General features: G+C 34.3%; 1 protein-coding gene across 1 annotated transcript in view; it reads left to right on the top strand.

Moving 5' to 3' along the window:
- LOC104677536 (titin) overlaps positions 1-22893 on the top strand; it is a 273229-nt gene that overhangs the window by 118457 nt on the left and 131879 nt on the right. Inside the window, 36 exon segments of the mRNA XM_030916357.1 lie at positions 303-416; positions 2964-3044; positions 3232-3309; positions 3573-3656; positions 3814-3897; positions 4448-4531; positions 5293-5370; positions 5675-5878; positions 6819-6896; positions 7108-7182; positions 7386-7478; positions 8227-8304; positions 8500-8661; positions 8873-8956; positions 9139-9216; positions 9726-9809; positions 10060-10143; positions 10348-10431; positions 10639-10887; positions 11211-11297; positions 12501-12575; positions 12742-12825; positions 13375-13449; positions 14067-14162; positions 14772-14849; positions 15779-15847; positions 16001-16090; positions 16230-16526; positions 17327-17407; positions 18216-18293; positions 18821-18904; positions 19041-19115; positions 20771-20854; positions 20964-21047; positions 21170-21253; positions 21575-21652. Of these exon segments, the coding sequence (XP_030772217.1) occupies positions 303-416; positions 2964-3044; positions 3232-3309; positions 3573-3656; positions 3814-3897; positions 4448-4531; positions 5293-5370; positions 5675-5878; positions 6819-6896; positions 7108-7182; positions 7386-7478; positions 8227-8304; positions 8500-8661; positions 8873-8956; positions 9139-9216; positions 9726-9809; positions 10060-10143; positions 10348-10431; positions 10639-10887; positions 11211-11297; positions 12501-12575; positions 12742-12825; positions 13375-13449; positions 14067-14162; positions 14772-14849; positions 15779-15847; positions 16001-16090; positions 16230-16526; positions 17327-17407; positions 18216-18293; positions 18821-18904; positions 19041-19115; positions 20771-20854; positions 20964-21047; positions 21170-21253; positions 21575-21652 (3555 nt within the window).

The raw sequence follows: 22893 nt of genomic DNA on the forward strand, positions 1-22893 counted from the left end.
TTCTGGGACTGAGTCTTCTGTGTCTATGTTGGTCTTGAATCATTCAAAGGAAGTGGATGAGTCCCGAAAATGTTATAATTTTGAAAGTGGCCACACTTAGCCATAACTCGAGTATCATTCTCAGTCTTGGGCCGTACTTGCCCTCATCTTAAATTAGCTTCCTCCTTCTTATGGTGAGGAAGAACCATGAAGCTATGTCCTAAGCAAATAGAGGAACAGTTACCCATCTGTAGTGACCACATGGCTGTATATACATTTGTATCTCAGCAGGCTGAATTTAAATGAAACCTTATCTTTTAAAGTATCTGCAGAGGAGGAATGGAGTTATTCAGAAGAGGAGGAAGGTGTGTCCATTTCAGTTTATAGAGAAGAAGAAAGAGAGGAGGAGGAAGAAGCGGAGGTTACAGAATATGAAGGTAAACAATGCAGAGATGATCTGGGGTTTCGATGAGGTGTTTTCTTTCACAAACTGTTTACAGACCAATGAAAAGGGACACAAAAAGTGACACAAATTCAGTGAACATCTACCAGTCTCATTAAATGAATATTTTGATCAAAACACAAGATTCAGGAGGATTATACTAGATTCAAGAAATCCAGTGTATTTCTTTTTTTTTTTTTTTTTTTTTTTTTTTTTTTTTGAGACGGAGTCTCGCTCTGTCACCCAGGCTGGAGTGCAGTGGCCAGATCTCAGCTCACTGCAAGCTCCGCCTCCCGGGCTCACGCCATTCTCCTGCCTCAGCCTCCCGAGTAGCTGGGACTACAGGCGCCGCCACCTCGCCTGGCTAGTTTTTTTTGTATTTTTAGTAGAGACAGGGTTTCACCATGTTAGCCAGGATGGTCTCGATCTCCTGACCTCGTGATCCGCCCGTCTCGGCCTCCCAAAGTGCTGGGATTACAGGCTTGAGCCACCGCGCCCGGCCTAATCCAGTGTATTTCTTGTGCATCCCTTCTTACTTGCCTGTATAGAATAAAAGAGGCTTCATATTTATATATAATTAATCAGGGCAGGTATCTCCATATACATATATCCTTTCATTAAACAGGATTTGGCTTCAGCATGGGGGGCTGGCATAAGCTTTACCTTAGTAGTCTAATGCCTAATTGGTGTTTCTCAAACATTGCTTGTACCACAATCCACAGACAAAAAGATATTTTATATTATAATCCTACACACATGTGCAAACCAGAAAACTTTAATTTTTTTATTTTAGTCATTTAAAAAATACAAGCTATAATCCATTAAGTCAATTGCAGAAGTCACTATAATGTCTTGACTCACAGTTTTAAAATGAACAAGAAAATTTATTACCTCATTACATTCCAGGAGTCAATGCCATATTTGCGAGTCTGAAGCACTGAACACATAAGGCTTTCCTATATTATACATATGGAGAGAACAATTGTGTTATATATGTGATCAGACTGACTTGTTACTCAGACCTTTTCATACCTATAATGCTAAGTATTTATGGTTTCTTAAGGACAGAACCAACAAACTATTCCATTGGGATATCTTTTCAATGAATTAAGGCAGGTTTCCAGCTAAAATCCAGCATTCTGGCTAAAGCATATGGCCAAAAGAACTTTCCTAAGAAAGTTCCTAAGGTCTGCTTTTAAAGAGAAATCAATAAGCTCCTTAACCAAACTCTCTTCCCAGTGAGAAGATGAGTAGAATTGAAGTACATTTAGATGCCCTAAGTATCTGTTTTTATCTGTCTAATAAAAGATGGCACACTATGCCCCTTTTTTCACTTGGAACAAAAGCCCATGTAAAAATCCAAGGTGCGTAGGCTTAATGGAATGCCTTGGAATAGGCCAAGATGGGACATGACTCCCAGGAGGAAAATCCATTAGTTCTGTTGTGCTTCCTGGAAAAGGCCATGATGGTGGACAGAAGTCAGGAAGCTGGTAGATTTGAAGACGACTCCATCTTTTCTAAAAGTGTTTGTAAAACCAAACATAGTCTGATTTCAACTTTTGACATTATAAACTTCCTTTGGTACTCCAGACTCTAGTTAAAAGGAGAAACACTGATTATTTTTAGGTTCTCATTAAGCCGCAAAGATGGGTGGCTTGTTAGGTTTACTTTCAGTGTAAGGAGCAGATATGTTATTAACTAGACACTTCTATTCCTTATTTAACTTTGACTAGGCATGGTGGTTCATGCCTATAATCCTGGTGCTTTGGGAGACCGAGGAGGGAGGATTGCTTGAGCATAGGAGTTCAAGACCAGCCTGCGCAACACAGCAAGACCCCATTCTACAAAAATTAAAAAAAAACAGCTAGGCACAGTGGCATGAGCCTGTAATCCCAGCTACTCAGGAGGCTGAGGCAGGACGATCATTTGAGCCCAGGAGTTTGAGGTTACAGTAAGCTGTGATTACACCACTGCACTTCAGCCTGGGCAACAAAGCAAGACCTTGCCTTAAAAAAGAAAAAAAAATTAAAACTGTATACACTTAGGCTCAAAAATCACGTGAAGCCTCCCACCTCTTCTACCATACCTGCCCCACAAAACTGGCGGGGAAAACAACATAAAATATTATCTTGCAATTCACTTAAATCCTCAAGTATATGTTTCTGCCCTGTGGCCTTCAAATCTAGAGTGCTCCGTTATTTGTGAAACTCATCTTCAAATTCTTGTGTTCTTGTTAACTCGGCTATTATAATCGCTTTTTGTTTTGTGCTTGTCCTGTTCTTGCTGTGGATATAAGCATTATTATCTGTATGACACATGTGAAAATTAAGTTAATGAAACATAGTTCCCATTTCCCATACTCTTCATTAACACATATGCTTTGATTAAAATGCTCTTTGAGTAGTTGAAATATGAACATGCAGGGATTTGACAAGGGTTAAACTTTTGCTATTTTAATTACTCTTTGAAGTGATAAATTAAAGCTAAAATTAGACATGAAAAACACTGTAATTTATCTTCTTTAAAATTGCTGTCTTTAAAGTGATGGAAGAGCCTGAGGAATATGTTGTGGAAGAAAAGCTGCACATTATTTCTAAGAGAGTGGAAGCAGAGCCAGCTGAAGGTATACTGACTCTTTAATTAGTTTTATCCCTATGTTAGCTTGTCTCCTTCTTTATGTTTTCTTTTAGCTAATTTGTCATCCATATTGCATATATTGATAAATATCATGTCTAATAAAAAGATCCCTTACACTTTTATCAAAAAGAAATCTGGACATTTCTACAAGTATATTTTATAATCTTTTCAAGTGACAGAGAGGCAGGAGAAGAAAATTGTACTGAAACCAAAAATTCCTGCTAAAATAGAGGAGCCTCCACCAGCTAAAGGTATGATTTCTTTCAAAGAAATGCAACACTATTTATTTTAATGTATATAATAATACCTTCATATTTGCATAACTGTCTTATGCATAACAATTTGCATAACTGTCTACGTTTTGTCAGCACACATGTATGAACGTATTTATTGAGTATAGTCATTAATGTTTGTATATACGTGCAATCTTTTCAAAAAGTGAATTCTAAGCCCCAAAACTATATCACTTCGTATGTAAGGCAAACTCATATTCTTAAATCTAATCTTTCTGAAGTTCCTGAAGCACCTAAGAAAATTGTGCCAGAAAAGAAAGTTCCTGCTCCAGTTCCTAAAAAGGAAAAGGTGCCCCCACCTAAAGGTACATTGGATCTTATTTTATTCTTCGAGACTGTCTTTTTTTAATCTTAAATTGATACATTCTTCAGATTTTTTAAACATCAACAAGAAAATAAGTGTGCCTAAGTTTAGTGTTTTCCATATCGTATGTTTGACGGTATTGTCTGGTATCTTTTAAGTGCCGGAAGAGCCAAAGAAACCAGTTCCAGAAAAAAAGGTTCCTCCAAAAGTCATTAAGATGGAAGAACCTCCCCCAGCCAAAGGTAAACAAACCTCCCCAGCAGAAATACTAGGAACTTGTCTTTCTCTCTGCTGCTGTCCTTCGGGTCAAACCGTTTATATGTTGGTGGGTGACAATGGTGTCTTTGGGTGGAGTATTACTTGTGATGTTTATTTGTGTGTGCCTTGTAAATTCCTCTATTCTAAAATCACAGTACTTTCTGGCTAGTATATTTTTTATGTCCACTTTAATATAACTCCCTATTCCTAAAATTATCTTTTAAGTGACTGAGAGGCACATGCAAATTACCCAGGAAGAAAAAGTTCTTGTTGCTCTAACTAAAAAAGAGGCGCCTCCAAGAGCAAGAGGTACATCCGCCCTTCCATTATGCACAACATTGTACTTGCCCTACTCTCTTTACCAAATACACTGGTTATGGGCGCTAGTTTTTGTTGTTGTTGTTGTTACAGTTGTTGTTTTATGTTTGAAATAATGAAAATGTCAAGTTTTTTGTTTGGGCTACTACTATATGGCTGCCTTTTTGTGGTTTGAAAGAGGGAAACAATACTTTAAAGTGAAATCTCTCTTTAAAGTGCCGGAGGAACCGAAGAGAGCTGTCCCGGAAGAAAAAGTTCCGAAACTCAAACCTAAAAGAGAGGAGGAACCACCAGCTAAAGGTATACTGACCCTTTAAAAAAAAAAAAAAAAAAAAAAAATCAAAATAAGCATCCAGGCACTAAAACTAATCTAGTGGAATAGGTGTCATTCGGGAAAAAAAAAAAAAAAAAAAAAAGACATATTATAAAGTAAGCAATATAAGTTTGTTAATGCATATCACTTCAAAACTAAAATTTTTGATAACAGAAAGTACTTTTTACTTCAAAAAAACTGAGGCTTCTTCTAAACGTATGTGAATAATTTTCCTTCATCGTATTTGTCTTCTAATGTCTTTGTCCATATACGAAACTCATCTGCCTAGATGCTTGTTTTATGTAGCAATCTCTGATGAAATTTTTAATTTTTTCAATTCTGAATTTTCTACATTGTACCACCAGAACTAAGGAAAATGTCTTAGAATTTAGGTGAAGAAACTATTTGTGTAACACAGGTTTCTGTCTAATGCTTCTACTTAGTTTAATAGTCATTATTTACGCTGTCTAGTTGTCTTTTTAAACTTTTATAAATAATACTTGATTTTGCTAAAATTATTCAATGTCTTTGACGTACTAAGTAGCCTTTTTTTGAAAAAAAAAAGGTATTCATATGTATATTAGAGCAAGTTTATTTCCAAGTCTATTGATTTTCTTGCTTTTTAAATGAAAGTTTAATCAGGCACTGTTATGGTTGTCTTTGTCCTCGGATTGTTTGAACGAAATTTCTCTTCACACACACATTTTCAGAATCTTGCAATTCACTTTTAATAATTACTCTTTTAAAGTGACTGAATTCAGAAAAAGAGTGGTTAAAGAAGAAGTATCAATTGAAGCTCCAAAAAGAGAACCTCAACCCACCAAAGGTATATTGAACTTTGATTAAGTAATGTGAAGCATGAAACTATCTGGCTCTTTGCCTTCTCGTTCCCAATCTGACTCCTTTGCTTTATTAGCTTATTGTTGACAAAGGGCAGGATATACAACATTTGAAATCACAATTACTAAATATACTCTATGATACCTTGACTGGCCAAAAAAATTTCAGAGTCTCCCATAATCAGTGCATGAAACAAACACAAAAGAATAAAATCAAAGCACATTATGACTATCAGTCATCCCTAAAAGTGCTTTAAAGTAAAGTGCTGCCTGTTGTTAATATTGTTTCAGAAGTAATTATAATGGAAGAGAAAGAACGGTCTTATACCCGAGAAGAAGCTGTTTCAGTACAACGAGAAGAAGAATATGAGGAATATGAAGAATATGATTATAAAGAATTTGAGGAGTATGAACCAACAGAAGAATATGACCAATATGAAGAATATGAGGAACAGGAGTATGAACGATATGAAGAGCATGAAGAATACATCACAGGTATGAGCAAAACTGCAAACTCAAAACCACACTAAATATGTGCACACTCAAACAAGATAAAACAAGATAAATCAGAACAAGATAAAAATTTGGATGCCCAAAGAAATTTGGAAAGAACTTTCTTTCATTTGGCAAATGTGGAATTTTCTTCTTTGATAACTTCTAGAAAAAAAAAAACTCTATAAATCTTAAGGTTATTGTTAGACTTTCGTTCTGGGAATAATCTATTACCCCCCTCATTTTGGTTCATATGCAGAACAGCAAATGTCATTAAGTTTCTTTTTCAAAAAGGTTACAAGTTTATCTTCAAGTGCCCATGATCGTTCTAGGACATGGTTAAAAATTTCTGAACATCCTTTATTCTAAAGCTTGCTATTGTGGAGTACGATAGGCTATTGAGAAAATATATTTACCCACAGGGTTCCCATTATCAACACTTGACAATGACTACTTCAAAAGTAAAGACAGACATGTAAGCTAACACAAGCTGTTGTGTTTTATCTAATGAAGGTCAAATTTGTAGGCATATATTTTGGGCTTCAACGAGTTTATTTCACTCAAAGAATAAATTTCTATTGGAATTTTGAAATGAATCAATATTATTTCACTTTGATGTTTCATAGCCCAACTTTGAGAACATTCTACATAGTCTTATGGATAGCTTTAAGGAACCCATATTATAGGGGAATTTTAGCCAGGAATTTATCTACCTGAAGTGAAATGAGAATTTTAACATGTAAGAATTACCTAATTAAAGAAAATAGCACGAAGGAAAGGGCAATATGAGCTTGTTCTGCTTGGACCTCTGATTCTTGCCTACCTCAATAGGCTATGGCTATACTGTAGATAAAAGATATTTCAATTATTTAATTCCTTTTAAGAAATGTTTAAACTTATGTTCTAAAGTCTAACATGAAATACCTTGTATGCACTTTTAAAGAACCAGAGAAGCCTATCCCTGTAAAGCCTGTCCCAGAAGAACCAGTTCCCACAAAACCAAAGGCCCCACCAGCTAAAGGTAGAGTGAAAAAAAAACATTATTACCTGTAAGAGATCTTTGTTTCCTCCATGTCTGTCCTATTATAAAAATATATGTAAAAGTGGCAGTGTACAAATTATGTGTGTGTTTGGGAATATTATGTTGTATTTGTCTTTCTTAACTTTTGTTCTTACTAGCCTTGAGAAATCTGTTTCAAGTTTTAAAATCTCTTAATATTGATATTTTAAAGTGCCGAAGAAAGCTGTCCCTGAAGAAAAAGTACCAGTGCCCATTCCTAAGAAACTCAAACCTCCACCACCCAAAGGTACATTACTGAGTAATAATCACCAAAAACAACTTTGTTATGTATGTTCTAAAATCATGTCTTCCTAGCCCATCTGATGTTCTGTGTTTTTGCTGAGTAGGATGTTCTTGTCCTGATTCTTATATTTGGTTTTTTATGTGTATTTATTACATAGTATTCAAGGAATTGGTTTTAATGCTCTTTAATAATTAATATCTTTAAAGTGCCCGAAGAACCAAAGAAAGTTGTTGAGGAAAAAATACGTATTTCAATTACCAAACGTGAAAAAGAGCAGGTGACTGAACCCGCTGCTAAAGGTATAATGATTTCCTTCCTCAATTATGATCTTTTCTGATGCCTCTTTTGAAATTAATGTAACTATGATTCATTTTGTTTTGTTGTTTCATGTCTTTTAAATTAGTTGTCTGCAGAATGTTGAATGTAAAAATCTGTAAATACAGGATAAGAAGATAATACCTTTACAAGAAAAAATTATTTCAAAATACATCCATAGCCTGTTAGACAATGGCTGTGTCCTGCCACATGGCTACAATACATATAAAATAGAATGTTTAGGTTTAGAATCCGTGACTATTTGGCATATTCCTGATTTACCTAAACAATGTAATGACACCATAATATTCACCAAACTTTGGTAACTGTTTATTCATTCTAAATTCATTTTGAAGATGTTTTTTAAAGCTAACCAGTTTCCAGTCATTTTCCCCCTGATTCATACTAAGTGTTAAGTATACTAATTGAGAAGTAAATTTCACTTTTCAGGAAAGGATATTTCTTTCAAGCAGAGATATTTGAACACTAAACCTGATTTCACATTTGGGCTCTGCTATTTCATGTTTACTTGGGTACTTCTGTGTATCTGTATTTCTATGAAGCTCAGAATCCTTTCCATGGAGAGTATATAGTTTCTTAAAGATGAACAATCGCATATCTATCTCATTAGAGGGAGATACATTATTCTATCTGCCTAAAGTACAGCAAAGCAAGTATTGGCTGGGTGACCTTTTTCCAACAATAAAATTTCCTTATACTTAATATTTCAAGTGCCCACGAAGCCCAAGAGGGTTGTCGCAGAAGAAAAAGTACCTGTCCCTAGAAAAGAAGTAGCACCACCTGTTAGAGGTACCTAATGGCACTCATTTTAATGTGTTGTTCGTCTTTTGCTGTTGAATTACTCTTCAGTTCTGTGTGTTAAAACTTTTGTGGGAAAAGTAAATCTTGTCCTTTCTTCTGTTATAAATGGGCCTATGTTTCTAAGGTGTCTTAATTTTGCTGAGTCATTGGCAAAGGTCCAACTTAAAGATAATATCTTTAAAGTGCCAGAAATGCCTAAAGAACTTGAACCAGAAGAAGTTGCCTTTGAAGAGGAAGTAGTAACCCATGTAGAAGAATATTTTGTAGAAGAAGAAGAAGAGTACATTCATGAAGAAGAGGAGTTCGTGACTGAGGAAGAAGTGGTGCCAGTGATACCAGTCAAAGGTAAATGATGCCTCCTGCAAAGGGATGTGCAACAGCAGCTTTGGAGTTTGGGGGTCTGATTTGGTCAGATTCTGGGGGTTATTAGCAGCACTGATGATTGCTTACTTTAAACCAGATATTTTTAGATGCTGACATATGGTTTCTACAGGTGCTTTTCACATTTTATTTCTTTCTTGCAAAATTTGCAATATTCTTAATAATATCTTTAAAGTGCCTGAGTTACCCAAGAAACCTGTTCCAGAAGAGAAGAAACCTGTTCCTGTTCCCAAAAAGAAGGAAGCTCCACCGGCAAAAGGTACACCACCATTCATTGATGGGTATCTAAGAGACTTCATCTACCTAGAAATATTTAACTTTCTTCTGAGTTCAAAACCTTGTGTGTGTGTCACTATCTGTTGTTAAAAAACATTAGCTGTGCTTTATATGGATGTGTTGTTACTAGTAGTTAGAACTTAACAATAAACAATATCTTTAAAGTGCCCGAGGTTCCTAAGAAGCCAGAGGAGAAACTTCCTGTGCTTATTCCTAAAAAGGAGAAGGCTCCGCCAGCAAAAGGTACATCCTTATCATCCATCAATGGGATAGCATGATAATTCACGCGTGTAGCATAACTTGGTGAGCCATAGCAGATCTTTCCCCATGACAATATTAACAACACTAATGCCATGACAAGAACCTCTCAACTGGCCACAGGAGCAGTTTACCCGGTATTCATCTCTCCATTTTACCATCAAATTGTCCTTATGCTCAATGGTTGGCTCCTCCTCTTTAGTGGAAAGTTCTTCAAGTAAAATACATTGTTTTTGCTTATCAAAATGGACAAAACCATCATTTACCAGGCATTGTGTCTTGTCTTTATTACCAGTTCCACTTTTTTTTCAGTGTTTTTTATTTTAATTTTTGTGTATTTTCTGGTCTTTGTTTTGTGGCTATTAGAATTTTCCATCTTAAAGTGAAATTGATAGAATATCTACGTTGCTTCAATTAAGACCTTACATTGCCAGCCTTAAAATCTTAGCTATGGATGAAAAATGTGACACTAACTCTATCTGATATCTTTGAAGTTCCTGAAGTGCCCAAGAAACCTGTACCAGAGGAGAAAGTACCAGTACCAGCTCCTAAAAAGGTGGAAGCTCCACCTGCCAAAGGTACATGAACTTGTAATGTTGCCATTTTTTTATTTTACATTTGCATATGAGTAAAAACTTAATTGGTTTAACTCTGAACTCTTTGGGATGCAACTCTTTAGAGAAAATTAAATATTTTGTTTTAAAAAGAAAATGCCTCTTGGAATATCTTTGTCATACTTTTATTACCTTACCTTAATCTTTTGAAACTATGCTTGGAATCAATATTTTTATGTTGTATGAAGTATTTCTCTAAATCATTTCTTTAAAGTGCCAGAGGTACCCAAGAAACCTGTGCCTGAGAAGAAGGTGCCAGTTCCTGTTCCTAAGAAAGTGGAGGCTCCACCTGCAAAAGGTACATCATTTCATCATTTAAAGTACTTGGGGGAAAAAACTCACATCTATGTATACTCATATACAAATTTCCCCGTTACATTGTACATTTTTAAAGTGTCTATCTTGTTAGAAATATGTCAAGTATTTTGCAATTCTTTTTCATATCTATTGCTCTAAGACATTGTAAGAGAACATATTCCTAATACAAATAATATCTTTAAAGTGCCAGAGGTGCCCAAGAAGCTCATCCCAGAAGAAAAGAAACCAACACCTGTTCCGAAAAAAGTGGAAGCACCACCACCCAAAGGTACATTAATCTGTAACAGAGCCACAGTAAAAGAGAAAACTAACTGATGTTATACAGCCTTACTAATTATAATTAATGCTTAGTCTTTATGTTGATGATAATTGATGCTTTGTGATCACAGAATATTTGTCTTTCATAAGCTTCTTCATTGTTTTGAATATTTTACATAAAAGTGATGTTTGTACCCTTGAATAAATATCTTTAAAGTGCCAAAGAAACGTGAACCAGTTCCTGTAGCTCTACCTCAGGAAGAGGAAGTTCCATTTGAAGAAGAAATTGTTCCTGAAGAGGAAGTTCTACCTGAGGAAGAGGAAGTTCTACCTGAAGAAGAGGAAATTCCACCTGAGGAAGAGGAAGTTCCTCCCGAAGAAGAGTATGTACCTGAGGAAGAAGAATTTGTACCTGAAGAAGAAGTCCTTCCAGAAGTTAAACCTAAGGTGCCAGTACCTGCAGCAGGTATGGCACCTCTTCTTGGAATCAAGGCCTCTTTTGTGTTGAATTCTGCTTTTCCATCCTTTTGTTCATCTCCAGTTTTATCTATAATGCTTTACCCTCTGTAATTGACCACCTAAATCTTAGAAAACATTCCAGACATTTGTGCTGTTATTATTGTGTGTCTGCCTTGTGTATCTGTCTATTGTAAATTATCTAAATGTCTTTTCAAATCACGTATTACGTTTACTTGTTTGTGGTCTTATTCTTATGTGTCTCTTTCTTATATATATATATACGACCATGTATATGTGGTTTTTAATGCCTTCAAATGAAATGTTTTTAAGTGCCTGAAGTGCCAAAGAAACCTGTACCAGAGAAGAAAGTCCCTGTTCCCGCTCCTAAAAAAGTGGAACCTCCACCACCACCCAAAGGTACACCTCCCCAAAGTGAACCCATATTCTTCACCCATAGCTTCACCACATAAATTATGATGAAACTGGGTTTTAGGAAAAATTATATTTATAAAATGGATAATCACACACTTAAATATTTACTTCTAATGATGTTCAGGAACACTGATACCTACCTTTTTCACTGGATGCAAAGCAGTATTCAAGAACAAAGATGAAAGGAAGCATTGTCCCAAAACTCATAGAAAAGTTCTAATTTCCTATCATTTGATTAAACATCATAGTTTTCATGGAGATATATTTAAATATACATGAATAAGTATACTATATATTTAAACATATCGAAAAAATTATGAATAAATATTCTTAAATTTCGTGCTTCAACCATTTATATTAAATGCCTATTCAACACCAGGCTAAAAAAGAAAAAGAATGTATTTATCAAAACACAGAATAATAGTTATGTCTTCTGATACATATATATAAAGGGCAGCCCAACAGGTTTTGATTTTAGTGTTGACTTTACACCTTGTTGTATTACTCTCAGCAAATCCTTTAACCAACCTGAGCCTGAAGTTATTTTCCTGTAAATTGGGGATGCTAATATCAGTCTTAATGGGTTCAGCTATTATGGTGAGGATAAAATAAAGTAAGTTATTAAAGTAGTCTGTCGTTGAATGAATAGTATCCAGATTTAACATATTCAATCAGCTCATAGTACAGGACAGAATTAATACATTTGTGCTTTAAAGCTCAATAATATTTTCTACAAAAGGTGCTGGCATGGCTACTTAAAATCAGCATAACCCTCCCATCAGGCCATATAGTTATATAATCAAATGAAATAGTAAAGCTGATCTTTTATTGGATATCAACGATTCAGAAATACTTTCTAGACAATAAATTACTAATGAAATTTAAATGGATGAAATGATATTAGTATGGTGCAAAAGTAATTGTGGTTTTTACCATTAAAAGTAATGTCAAAACCGCAATTATTTTTGCACCACCCTAATAGCATCTGTCCTCTGATAATGACACATGCTGCTGGTTCCTTGCTTTACAACTCCCAATTACATTATAATATTTCGGCTCCCAACTTGCATTACAGACCTGTCTTGAGTGACTGTTGCATGTTGGTCTTTCTGGGTGTGGGGACTTCTTGGTTTCTCTCTTTTTTTGTCCTTCATAATAAATTCTTGTCATGAAATGATGTCTTTAAAGTGCCTGAGATTAAGAAGAAAGTGACAGAGAAGAAAGTGGTCATTCCCAAGAAAGAGGAGGCTCCCCCTGCCAAAGGTATTGCTATTCCAAAGTAAATTAGACCATGCCATTTCCTTTCTTCACCTGTAAAAATCAAAATGTCCTGTTTCCGTATTTGTTAGTACACCTTATATTACTGCTGTGTCTACTTGTCTTTGTGTTTCTGAAACTGAACTTATAAAATTAAATAATATTTTTAAAGTGCCTGTGGTACCTAAGAAACCTGAGCCAGAAAAGAAGGTCCCTCCTCCTGGTCTTAAGAAAGCAGTGGTGCCTCCTGCCAAAGGTACATCATCCCGTAACAGGGATGTGTTTGCTGCACCGATGTTGAACTGTGGTTCTATCCACACAGGACGTTCAACATAAATGTGTGCATTGTATGGTCTGTCATTCACATTCGTCATTTGTGACTCTGTTGCACCCAAGTTTGTGTTGTGTCCATTTTTTCACTTGGTGTTGGTGTGTTTTACATTGTTTCTCTATGTATTTGTTGTTTCTAAAAAATAAAAATATATCTTTAAAGAGCCAGAAATAACTAAGGAACTAGTCCCTGAAGTACCCATTTCTTCCTACCAAAAGAAAAAAACAAAAGAAAAAGAAAAAAGAAATGGAGACTCCAGTAGTAAAAAGTAGAATTTCTCTTTAATAAACCCTTAATCTTAAACCGCAAACTTTTTATTCTTTTCTCATTAACTGATTCTGTGAAATGTCAATGTTTCATCTTGTGTATGTGCCTTTTGATATTTACTCTCTTATGCTGGAAACTGGAAACTTGGTCTTTATGCTTCTTTGGTTCTTACATTTTAAGTGTCTAAAATAATCAATGTCTCTCAAGTTCCTGAGGTGCCTAAGAAGGTGGAAGAAAAACGAATCATTCTTCCTAAAGAAGAGGAAGTTCTACCAGTTGAAGGTAGATAACTTTCTAAGAAAATAACATTGCAAAGTCATCTTTGTCTTATTATTGTCTAATATTTAAAGTAGGTAAATGTACAACCCCAGGAAATCAACATATTCAGATTCTAAAATAAATTATTATTAACCTAATAGAAATTGAGCAGGCAAATTAATATTATTTGAATCTCCTTCTTGCATGTTCAGCCTGTTTGTCTGTTATTTGTTTTATTTTAATTAGAATTCATGAAGGGAAACTGTATTTGCTGTGGGAAATTTTTCATCAAATGACTTAGTAGGCGATTGTAAAATAAGCTTATCCAAGAGAAATTCCGGTTAAGCCTGAGTAACTGGTGCAGAAAATCTGACTTCTACCCCAAGTGGCTGTTTGACTTCAAACAAGTCTTTCATTAAAAAAAATAACAATAATAATTTTAACTAAATTATCTGAAGTCCTTTCCAGTTCACAAATGCTGGGATAGGCCTAACATATTTTGAAGACCCAGTAGAGATTTTGTAAGGACTAGTGAGTTTACACAAGTGTTTTGAAGGCTGAGCAGTTTTCGATATTATCACTGTAGTCTAATATTCAAAATAATTATGAAAATAATTTACAAAATAATAATCTTTTTAAAGTGACTGAGGAGCCTGAAGAAGAGCCTATTCCAGAAGAGGAAATCCCAGAAGAACCACCTAGCATAGAGGAAGTTGAAGAGGTGGCACCACCTAGAGGTATAGCCGCTTTTAAGAGTTGAATATTTAAAACATTTGGTGTTCCAAATCTTTCTCAGAAGTTATCTAAATCTAATATTCACCAGTATGCTTTTCTTTATCATATCCATGATGAAGTGAAGATTAATTATTCATGACACCTGAATCTATGTGTCCTTTTTTTACCCTAAATTTTTCTACAGCATCTGCAATACAACTAAGAATGAGAGATTACTATTTTGTTGTTGGCGATTTAATTTTTTTCTGACCAGGCCCTACTGTAATAGTTTCTCCTAGATTTCAATCCTTAATTTTGTTTTTAATATTAATATGGGGGGAATCTATTTCTGTGGTGAAAGTGTTCATTTTTTAGAAAAATCTTTAACTTATTATTCCTGAAGAGTGTGATAATCTTTTGCGTAACTGGTATTATATTTGCTTATAGGATTTCTAAGTAATATCCTTTACACCTCTAGGGTTCCTACTCCACATTTATTATTACCATTTAGGTTGCTAATATCTTTTAAAAATAAGTCAAGGTTTTGTGATATTTATTTATTTATTGGTATATGGGTGGTGTTCTGCTCATCACATGCCACTTTTCAAAATGTTCATAAAATTTCTTTTAAGTGCCTGAAGTGATTAAGAAAGCAGTACCTGAAGCACCTACTCCTGTTCCTAAAAAAGTGGAGGCACCACCAGCTAAAGGTATATCAAATCCTCATTATTAATATCTTTAAATTCCCATTAATTTTCTTTCTAAAAAGCAACATTGTCTTTTTTGACTGCTTTCTTATAATCATTTAGATAGCGAACTGATTAAGGACCAGTAAAAACATAACTCATTCCAGTTCTTTAATCTTTTCTAGGATGTTAACGAATAATTGTGTGCGTGTGTTTATGTATGAATTATTCTAGAAGCTTCTTAACTAGCTGAGAATTTTAATGTATTAGTATGTCTCTCAATACTCATACACATAGCAATGGATCCCTCTTCCCCACATTCTGGATTTTATTCCATAAGTGGAGTTTTCTTATGTGTTATAATAATTATTTTACTATATTTATTATTTTATGGAAAAAATCTAATGCTTGGATAATAACTATTTTAAAGAGGCTCACGTCCCTTTCGTAATGTTTAGCCCAAGCATTCAAGGTTATTACAAAATGTCTACTTTTCCCTGCTTCCTAATTCGCTTAATGCTTCAGACAGTGCTCTTAAGCAGTTAGATTATGCTGTCCCTGTCACAGCAGACTCCTCAGCTAATATAAGAGTGCACAGCAGAAAGTGAGGCCAGTGTCAGGGCTTAAATACTCTACAATGGTAATCACTTCAAAAAAGTCTTCATCAAGTTAAAAGTAGTAAAAATGGGTTCGTATTGGTAATCGCTGTTATTAAAAGAAAAAAAAAAAAGAATGGCACAGGTACTTGGTGACATTTCTTCCCCTATAGGAATGTTAGGACAAATGAGTGATTTGAGAAAGTAGCTTTATTGCCTCTAAAATGGATGTTCCACAGTACAGAGGGACTTCTGAAAAACCTTAGTTATTGTAATGTTGGTGTTGTCTCTGGTGTTTTTATTTCATGTGTGTTATTAAGCATTCTCAGCTAACTAAAACACCTAATATCTTTAAAGTGCCAAAGAAAATTCCTGAGGAAAAAGTACCTGTTCCTGTTCAGAAAAAAGAGGCACCCCCAGCCAAAGGTATATCTTCTCTTTTAAAACTGACTTCCTCTTCTGTCTTTTTGCGTTAAGACTTTTATGTTTCATGTCTCTGTGTCTTGACTGCTTTTGATGACTTTTGTCTATGAAAGCTTGCTCTCGACAGTCCTAAACATTAAAACTATATCTTTAAAGTGCCTGAAGTACCAAAGAAAGTCCCAGAAAAGAAAGTCCCAGAAAAGAAAGTCCTTGTGCATAAAAAAGAAGCTGTTCCCCCAGCTAAAGGTATTTTTGGAGAGATCTTGGATTTGCATGTATTGTTGCATGCAAGCCTTTATTCAGTTTTAAAAATATATATTTGAATGTACATCTTTGTTTCTTCAGTGTTTAAAGAAATAAGTCTTTAAAATAGATGCTCTTTCAGGGAGAACTGTCCTTGAAGAAAAAGTATCAGTTGCCTTCCACCAAGAGGAAGTAGTAAAAGAAAGACTAGAATTAGAAGTAGTAGAAGCAGAAGTGGAAGAAATTCCAGAAGAAGAAGAGTTCCATGAAGTTGAAGAATATTTTGAAGAAGATGAGTTTCATGAAGTAGAAGAATTCGTCAAAGTAGAAGAACATAGAGTTGAAGAAGAACACAGAGTTGAAGAAGTACATAGGGTAATAGAAGTTTTTGAGGCTGAAGAAGTGGAAGAATATGAAAAACCAAAAGCTCCACCTAAAGGTATAGGGAATTCTTCAAATAATACAAATTCTTGTATCTTGCTCTAACTTTCCTTTGAAAGTAAATTTTGTGTTCAGTTTGGAAGATTAGAAACCCCATAAAATACTTTAAACTTGAGTTGAAACTAGTTGACATAAAGATTAATATCTCTTAACCACACGGAGTATAATTCTAGTAGATGATAGTAATATTTGATATCTACTTATCGAAGGAGGTCACTGTATGAATTTGGAGATTATTTTTTAAATTTGACTAAGAATGTTACACAATTGTTACAGGTACCAAAATAACTGACCAGTGTCATTGGTTAAGGGAAAAAGAAACTCCTCAGTTCACTGAGGAATTTACATGTTCAGGCAAAATAACCACTGCTTTGTTAACATTTCAGTCAAACTGTTCACAAACTGAGAATTACTTATCAAAAGCTTTTGCCAGTTTATGATACTTTTATTAGAGAAACAACATTAAAGAAGTGAAGTATTGTTAATGGCACCTGTATTCTAGCATACTGTGAAGACAAACCATAGCACAAGTAAGTTATCTGCAGTACCACTCTAGATCTTGCACAAATTAATAATATATACGCAATATGAAGGAATATGTGTGTGTATGTGTTTAGCATATATAGAAAATTACAATATACATGATATTTAGCAAATCAAAGCTCTTTTGGAAATAAATGTGTTATAAATTCAAAAACTATAAATAATTTTGTGACCCCTCATTGTACTAACTTTAGTAGCAGTGCTCCAAAATACTTCAAAAGTTCATTCTAAACCAAAATACTAATATCTTTGAAGGGCCTGAGATATCTGAGAAAATCATCCCTCCAAAAAAACCACCCACTAAAGTTGTTCCTCGAAAAGAGCCACCAGCTAAAGGTATCTTCTTGGTGAAAAATTACTACTTAACTTTACATACGATAGCACATTGGTTGCTTTATAAGCACAAGTTTGCATTCCACTTGATGTCTTCCTTCTGTATTTCTTGTTTCTGACACGTCTAAAACAAACTAATATCTTTAAAGCAGCTGAGGGTCCAAGGGAAGTTCTCCCAAGAAAAGACAGTCACTGTTGTTATACCTAAAACAACCAAAGCAAATATCTCTAGTAACCAAATAGTGAACCCAGGTTTCCTTCTTTGGTGCTATTTGATTATGTATTCACTAACATGCTTACTGATACACACATGTTTTTCTATTTATTATTAATTATATTAACCTGGCAAATATAAATACATAGTGAATATGTGTTTAGTGTTCCTACTTTGTTCATTTTTGTAAATCTCTTAAATTTCACAATAGAAATAAAAAAGTATACAATAAATAATATAAACTTGTATCTTTAAAGTCCCTGAAGCATGTGAGAAAGTTATCGCTGAAGAGAAGGTACCAACTCTTCCACAAAAACAAACAGTAATAGCACCAGCTGAAGGTGTACTGTTAATTTTTCTTCTCAAGTTCTTACCATTTCTAACATGTGAAATTCCCCTGGATTCTTGTTAATATATATTTTTTTAATTCAATGCATTTGAAATACTGTAATGTATTTGATAAAGTGATGCCTGTACTTTATATTGTCGCTGCATTCTGTTCTGTGTTTCTCTCTCTCTTATGCTCTGCTTGTTAAAAAATTGTATATTTAAAAGAATATTTAAAAATAAAAGAAATTATTACTATTATCTTTAAAGTACCAGAGGTGCCTAAGAAAATTGTGGTAGAAGAAAAAGTACGTGCTCCTGAAGAACCCAAAGTTCCACCAACTAAAGGTAACTGCCTTTTCTGATTCATCATTAATGTAAAATCCTCTTTTATTCACTATGTAAGAGAGACCATTCTCCTCTCAATGCCACAAGATGACATAAACTTCAGTTTATGTTCTATAACATAATGCTGTCTTTTGAGGCAATGCTTTAGGCATAAAGACATAAGCCCAAAGTTATTTGTATTGAACCTCTTATTTAATAACTAAATAATATTGATCCCTCAACTTGTCTTTCAAAAATAATTCATTTTGGAAGCTCTTCTGAAGTAGCTCTGAAAAAAAAAAATAGTGCGCTCTAAATGACAATAGAAAATGATACTATCTCCAAAAAGCAAAGTGTTTCTGATACAATGAATCAAGAACTCATCGACAAGGCAATTCAGAGAAATGCACTGACTACATTTGACTTATAGTTGACTTATAATTGGGGGTTTTTTGACATTCTCCCTGTTAGATGCCCCTTCTAGGCTTGATATGTTTACACCCAACTATAATGTTCTGAAAAACTAAGATAAATAAATATCTTTAAAGCACCCGAAGTACCCAAGAAAATTGTCCCAGAAGAAAAAGTTCGTGAAGCTGTTCCTAAAAAGCCTGAAGTTCCACCAGCTAAAGGTATACAGTGATGCTAATCACAACATGAAATAACTCTTGGTTTAGTTTTTCATGGTTTAAAGTGAATGTGTGTGACATTAAATCCTTATATTTTGTATCTTATATTTGTTATTTATAACAATTAATATCTTTAAAGTTCCTGGAATGCCTAAGAAAAGTGTTCAAGAAGAAAAATCACCTATTGTTATTTCTGAAGACACAGAGATGTACAGTGAGTGTAGAAAAATTAGTGATTCTTTTTGGTTTCATTCGTGTCCTTAAATGCACTGTGTTTGTCTTTATAGCTTTGAAAAGTAAATACACTAAACTCTTGTAAAAGCCTAACATGCCAAAAATATATGACTCAAATAATCTTTGTGTCTATTATCTTCAGACAATCTATATTTCCTCACCAATTTAAAAAAGAAATACTATACTTACCATAGTGTGTGATTTTAGAAAAGTCATTTGTCTTGTTAAATTTTCCTAACCTATTCTGTATGCAAGTGTCTTTTGCTTTGAAGCAATTTATTTTCTCAGATCATGAAGTAACTTACTTTAACTCCATAATAATATTTTAATTGGATTTTATAAAATCAAAATGTTTCACCATCATTATTTTTTGACTCTTGACAACCATAATTGGAAACATTTTGGCAAAGTGGCTCAAAGGACCGTAGGTTTACAAGGCCACTCAAACCTCAAAAGAATTCTCAATACTTTTTTTTCTTTTTGCTTTCATACAAAATTAGGATTAAATAATTTGAATGATGAAATAATCCAAATAGTAAAATATTGTGAATAGATACTGTTCAACAACCTGAATAGTAAAAATGACAGTAGTCAAAATATTCTTCCTTTTTTTTTTTTTTTTTTGAGATGGAATCTCACTCTATCGCACCCAGGCTGGAGTGCAGTGGCGCAATCTTGGTTCACTGCAGCCTCTGCCTCCTGGGTTCAAGCTATTCTCCTACCTCCACCTCCCGAGTGGCTGAGATTATAGGCGCCCACCACCAAGCCCGGCTAATTTTGTGTATTTTTAGTAGAGATAGGGTTTTACCATGTTGGTCAGGCTGGTCTCGAACTCCTGACCTCAGGTGATCCACCCTCCTCAGCCTCCCAAAGTGCTGGGATTATAGGCATGAGCCACTACACCCAGCCCTCTTCCATTTTTTTTAATCTAAAAAATTTCCTGATGAAACTCAACTTTTTTGTTGTTCTTCCTGTTATACTAAGTTGGGATAAAAGAATATAATCACTTCCTCCTTTGAATATTTTTTCCTATTCTTGACTTTAGTTATTGTTTTCAGCCAGTTTTTCTTCTAAAAACTGGAGAAATTTTTGTTGTCTTTATTTGCCTTATTTTCTAAATAATTAATTTTTTAAATTTTCTGCCTCCAAACCCTAAATGGCTTTTACAATCATATTAAATTGTGAAACCATATATTAGATGTGATTTGAAAATATAAATAATGAAGCTTCTAGAAAGGGAAAAGACTTATTGAATTTCTAGTAGGTCAAATATAGGAGAATTCTCAATGTGCAATTCAGTATCTTCCCTGTTCTTTATGAACAAATCCATTAAAAATAAGACCAATAGGACAATTTTACCAATAGCTTTCTCAAGGCAAAATGAAGAATTATATAGTCCTTGCCTGAACAATTCATCTGTTTTATTATCATGATCATGGAGAAATGCTTAGAGTCTTATATCATGAAACTGGGAATGAGGCTATCCCCAGCCAGTGGATTCTAGCCACTAATTTGCCTCTATGTACTACTATTAATTTTGGTGATGAATGTGGTATTATATATTATATTTTTCTTAATACAATTCTTTATCCACCTTGAAACATCCTAATTATTTGAATACTAATATCTTTAAAGTTTATGAAGCATCTGAAGAAGCAGACCTAGAAGAAAAAGTACTTGTGACTCAACCTCAAAAGACAAAACCCAAACTAGCAAAAGGTATATAACAATGATCCAGTCTGAAGAAAAACTATTTTTTGGCTCCTTTTAAAAAGCTCCATATGTTTCTTCACCATTTATAAATATAACTATACTCATATCTTTTAAGTGCCTGAGCCACCCAAGAAAGTTGTTCCAGAGGACAAAATATATGTGACTATTCCTAAAAAGAGAGAAACACCAGCAACTAAAGGTATATTTCAAATACATCAAACCCAGATGAACATCTTTGGCTATACGACTCAAACGTTGCATGCTTTATATAAATTACTGTTTTTACAACTTTTAAATGTAAACCTACTAATATCTTTAAAGAACTTGATACAACCAAAGGCGTTTTTCCAGAGGTGGAGGTACCTGAGGCTATTCCTGAAATTCCAGAACATCCTCCAACTGAAGGTATAATTCTCTAGTTAGGAAAATCTAAAGAAGAAAATATACTGTCTTCAGTCTGCAAAATGTTTAATGTTTAATATACATTCTCACAACCTCTAATGTTAAAATACTGTCTTTAAAGGATCTGATACACCCACAAAAAAGAATGATCTATGACTTGCCCCCAAGAAAGTCAAATCCCACACATATAATATACAAAGATAAAATATTAGAACAAAAATAACATTTCTGAAATGATATTAACAAATCTAACTTTCTTAGTATGTCATGTCTTTATGCCTTTGCCTTTTCTCAATTAAAAAACAAATACTAATATCTTTAAAGAGTTTGAAGTCTTCAAGGAAGTCATTCCAGAGGAAGAAACTCCTACTGTTAAAAGAAGAAAAACACCATCACCAACAGGTACAAGTTGGAAGAAAGTCAGCTTTTTAATCTCATGTTTTCAGTTGTACTTAACACATGTAAAAATACTAATATCTTTTAAACCACAGTGGCTACAGAGGAAATCATTTCATAGATGGATCCCCCAAGTAGAAGCTCAACCAAATGTATACATGTCCCAGTGAGTCACTCAAGATACAATAGAGGGAAAAAATGCCTTTAACTTATACACATGAAAGATGGTTGAGTCAGTGTATTTTCAAGAGGACTCCAGAGAAAACATATATACACACATTATGATCAAAACATGTCTTAAAGAAAAGAAAATATTTAATTCAGTGTAAAGTTGATCTGTAATATCTCTACAAGATTAGAACACCTCCCAGAATATCCTCCAAGGCAAAAATAATTCCAGTTAAAGCTGGAACTCTCCCCTCAATGTTCATTTGCTCCTCTCATTGCCTTTTATTTTTCAAGCATCATACATTTTTTTCATTTTGAATATCTTTAGATAAGTCAAAATATGGAAAAGCTTTAAAACCTCCGGAACAATAATTGCATCATAACACCCATGGTATTCTGTAATTAAAGAATATCTGAATATTCTGATATTTTTTCTCAGTCTGGAATCTTTTGGTTGTTCTCCCCTCTCCTAAACTTGAAAAACACTCACCTTTTTAAGGTGTCGAAGGTGTAGATGCAAAAGAAAGCCAACCTAGATTTTTCAAAGCGGCTGTAATTTGTTTTTCTCAATATGATAGCCAGAGGTATAGCATTAATTATAATCAATGTTTCCACTTTCCATGATCTGATTTTCTATGCATCTACCATTCCAAGAAATAAAATTACTAATATTGATAGTGTCTGAGGTGACCAAGAAAACAGCCACTCATAACCAAGTACACTGCTACAAAAGAATCTGATTCTGGGGGCAGGGAGTGGGAGAAGGTTCCCATCTGGAACATTCTGTATGTGCAGTTATGATGGAAACTCTTTACTCCTCTTCATAACTCCAAAGTACAATGCATTCATATCCTTAAACTGCCTGAATCACCTCGAGAAGTTGTCCCTGTAAAGGAAACACCCATGGCTGCTCCCCTTGAAATTGAAATACCTCTCACTAAAGGTATCGTTCATCCTGGCATTCCTTCCGTCATTTATTTAATAACATTTAATAGTGCTTAGTATGTACAGGGTGCTAGAGAACTGGAGAATAATAAACAAAGACAATTAATATTTGGTTCCTCTCCTCAAGATTTTAT

The sequence above is a fragment of the Rhinopithecus roxellana genome, chromosome 14 (genome assembly GCF_007565055.1).
Source record: "Rhinopithecus roxellana isolate Shanxi Qingling chromosome 14, ASM756505v1, whole genome shotgun sequence".
Lineage (NCBI taxonomy): Eukaryota > Metazoa > Chordata > Mammalia > Primates > Cercopithecidae > Rhinopithecus > Rhinopithecus roxellana.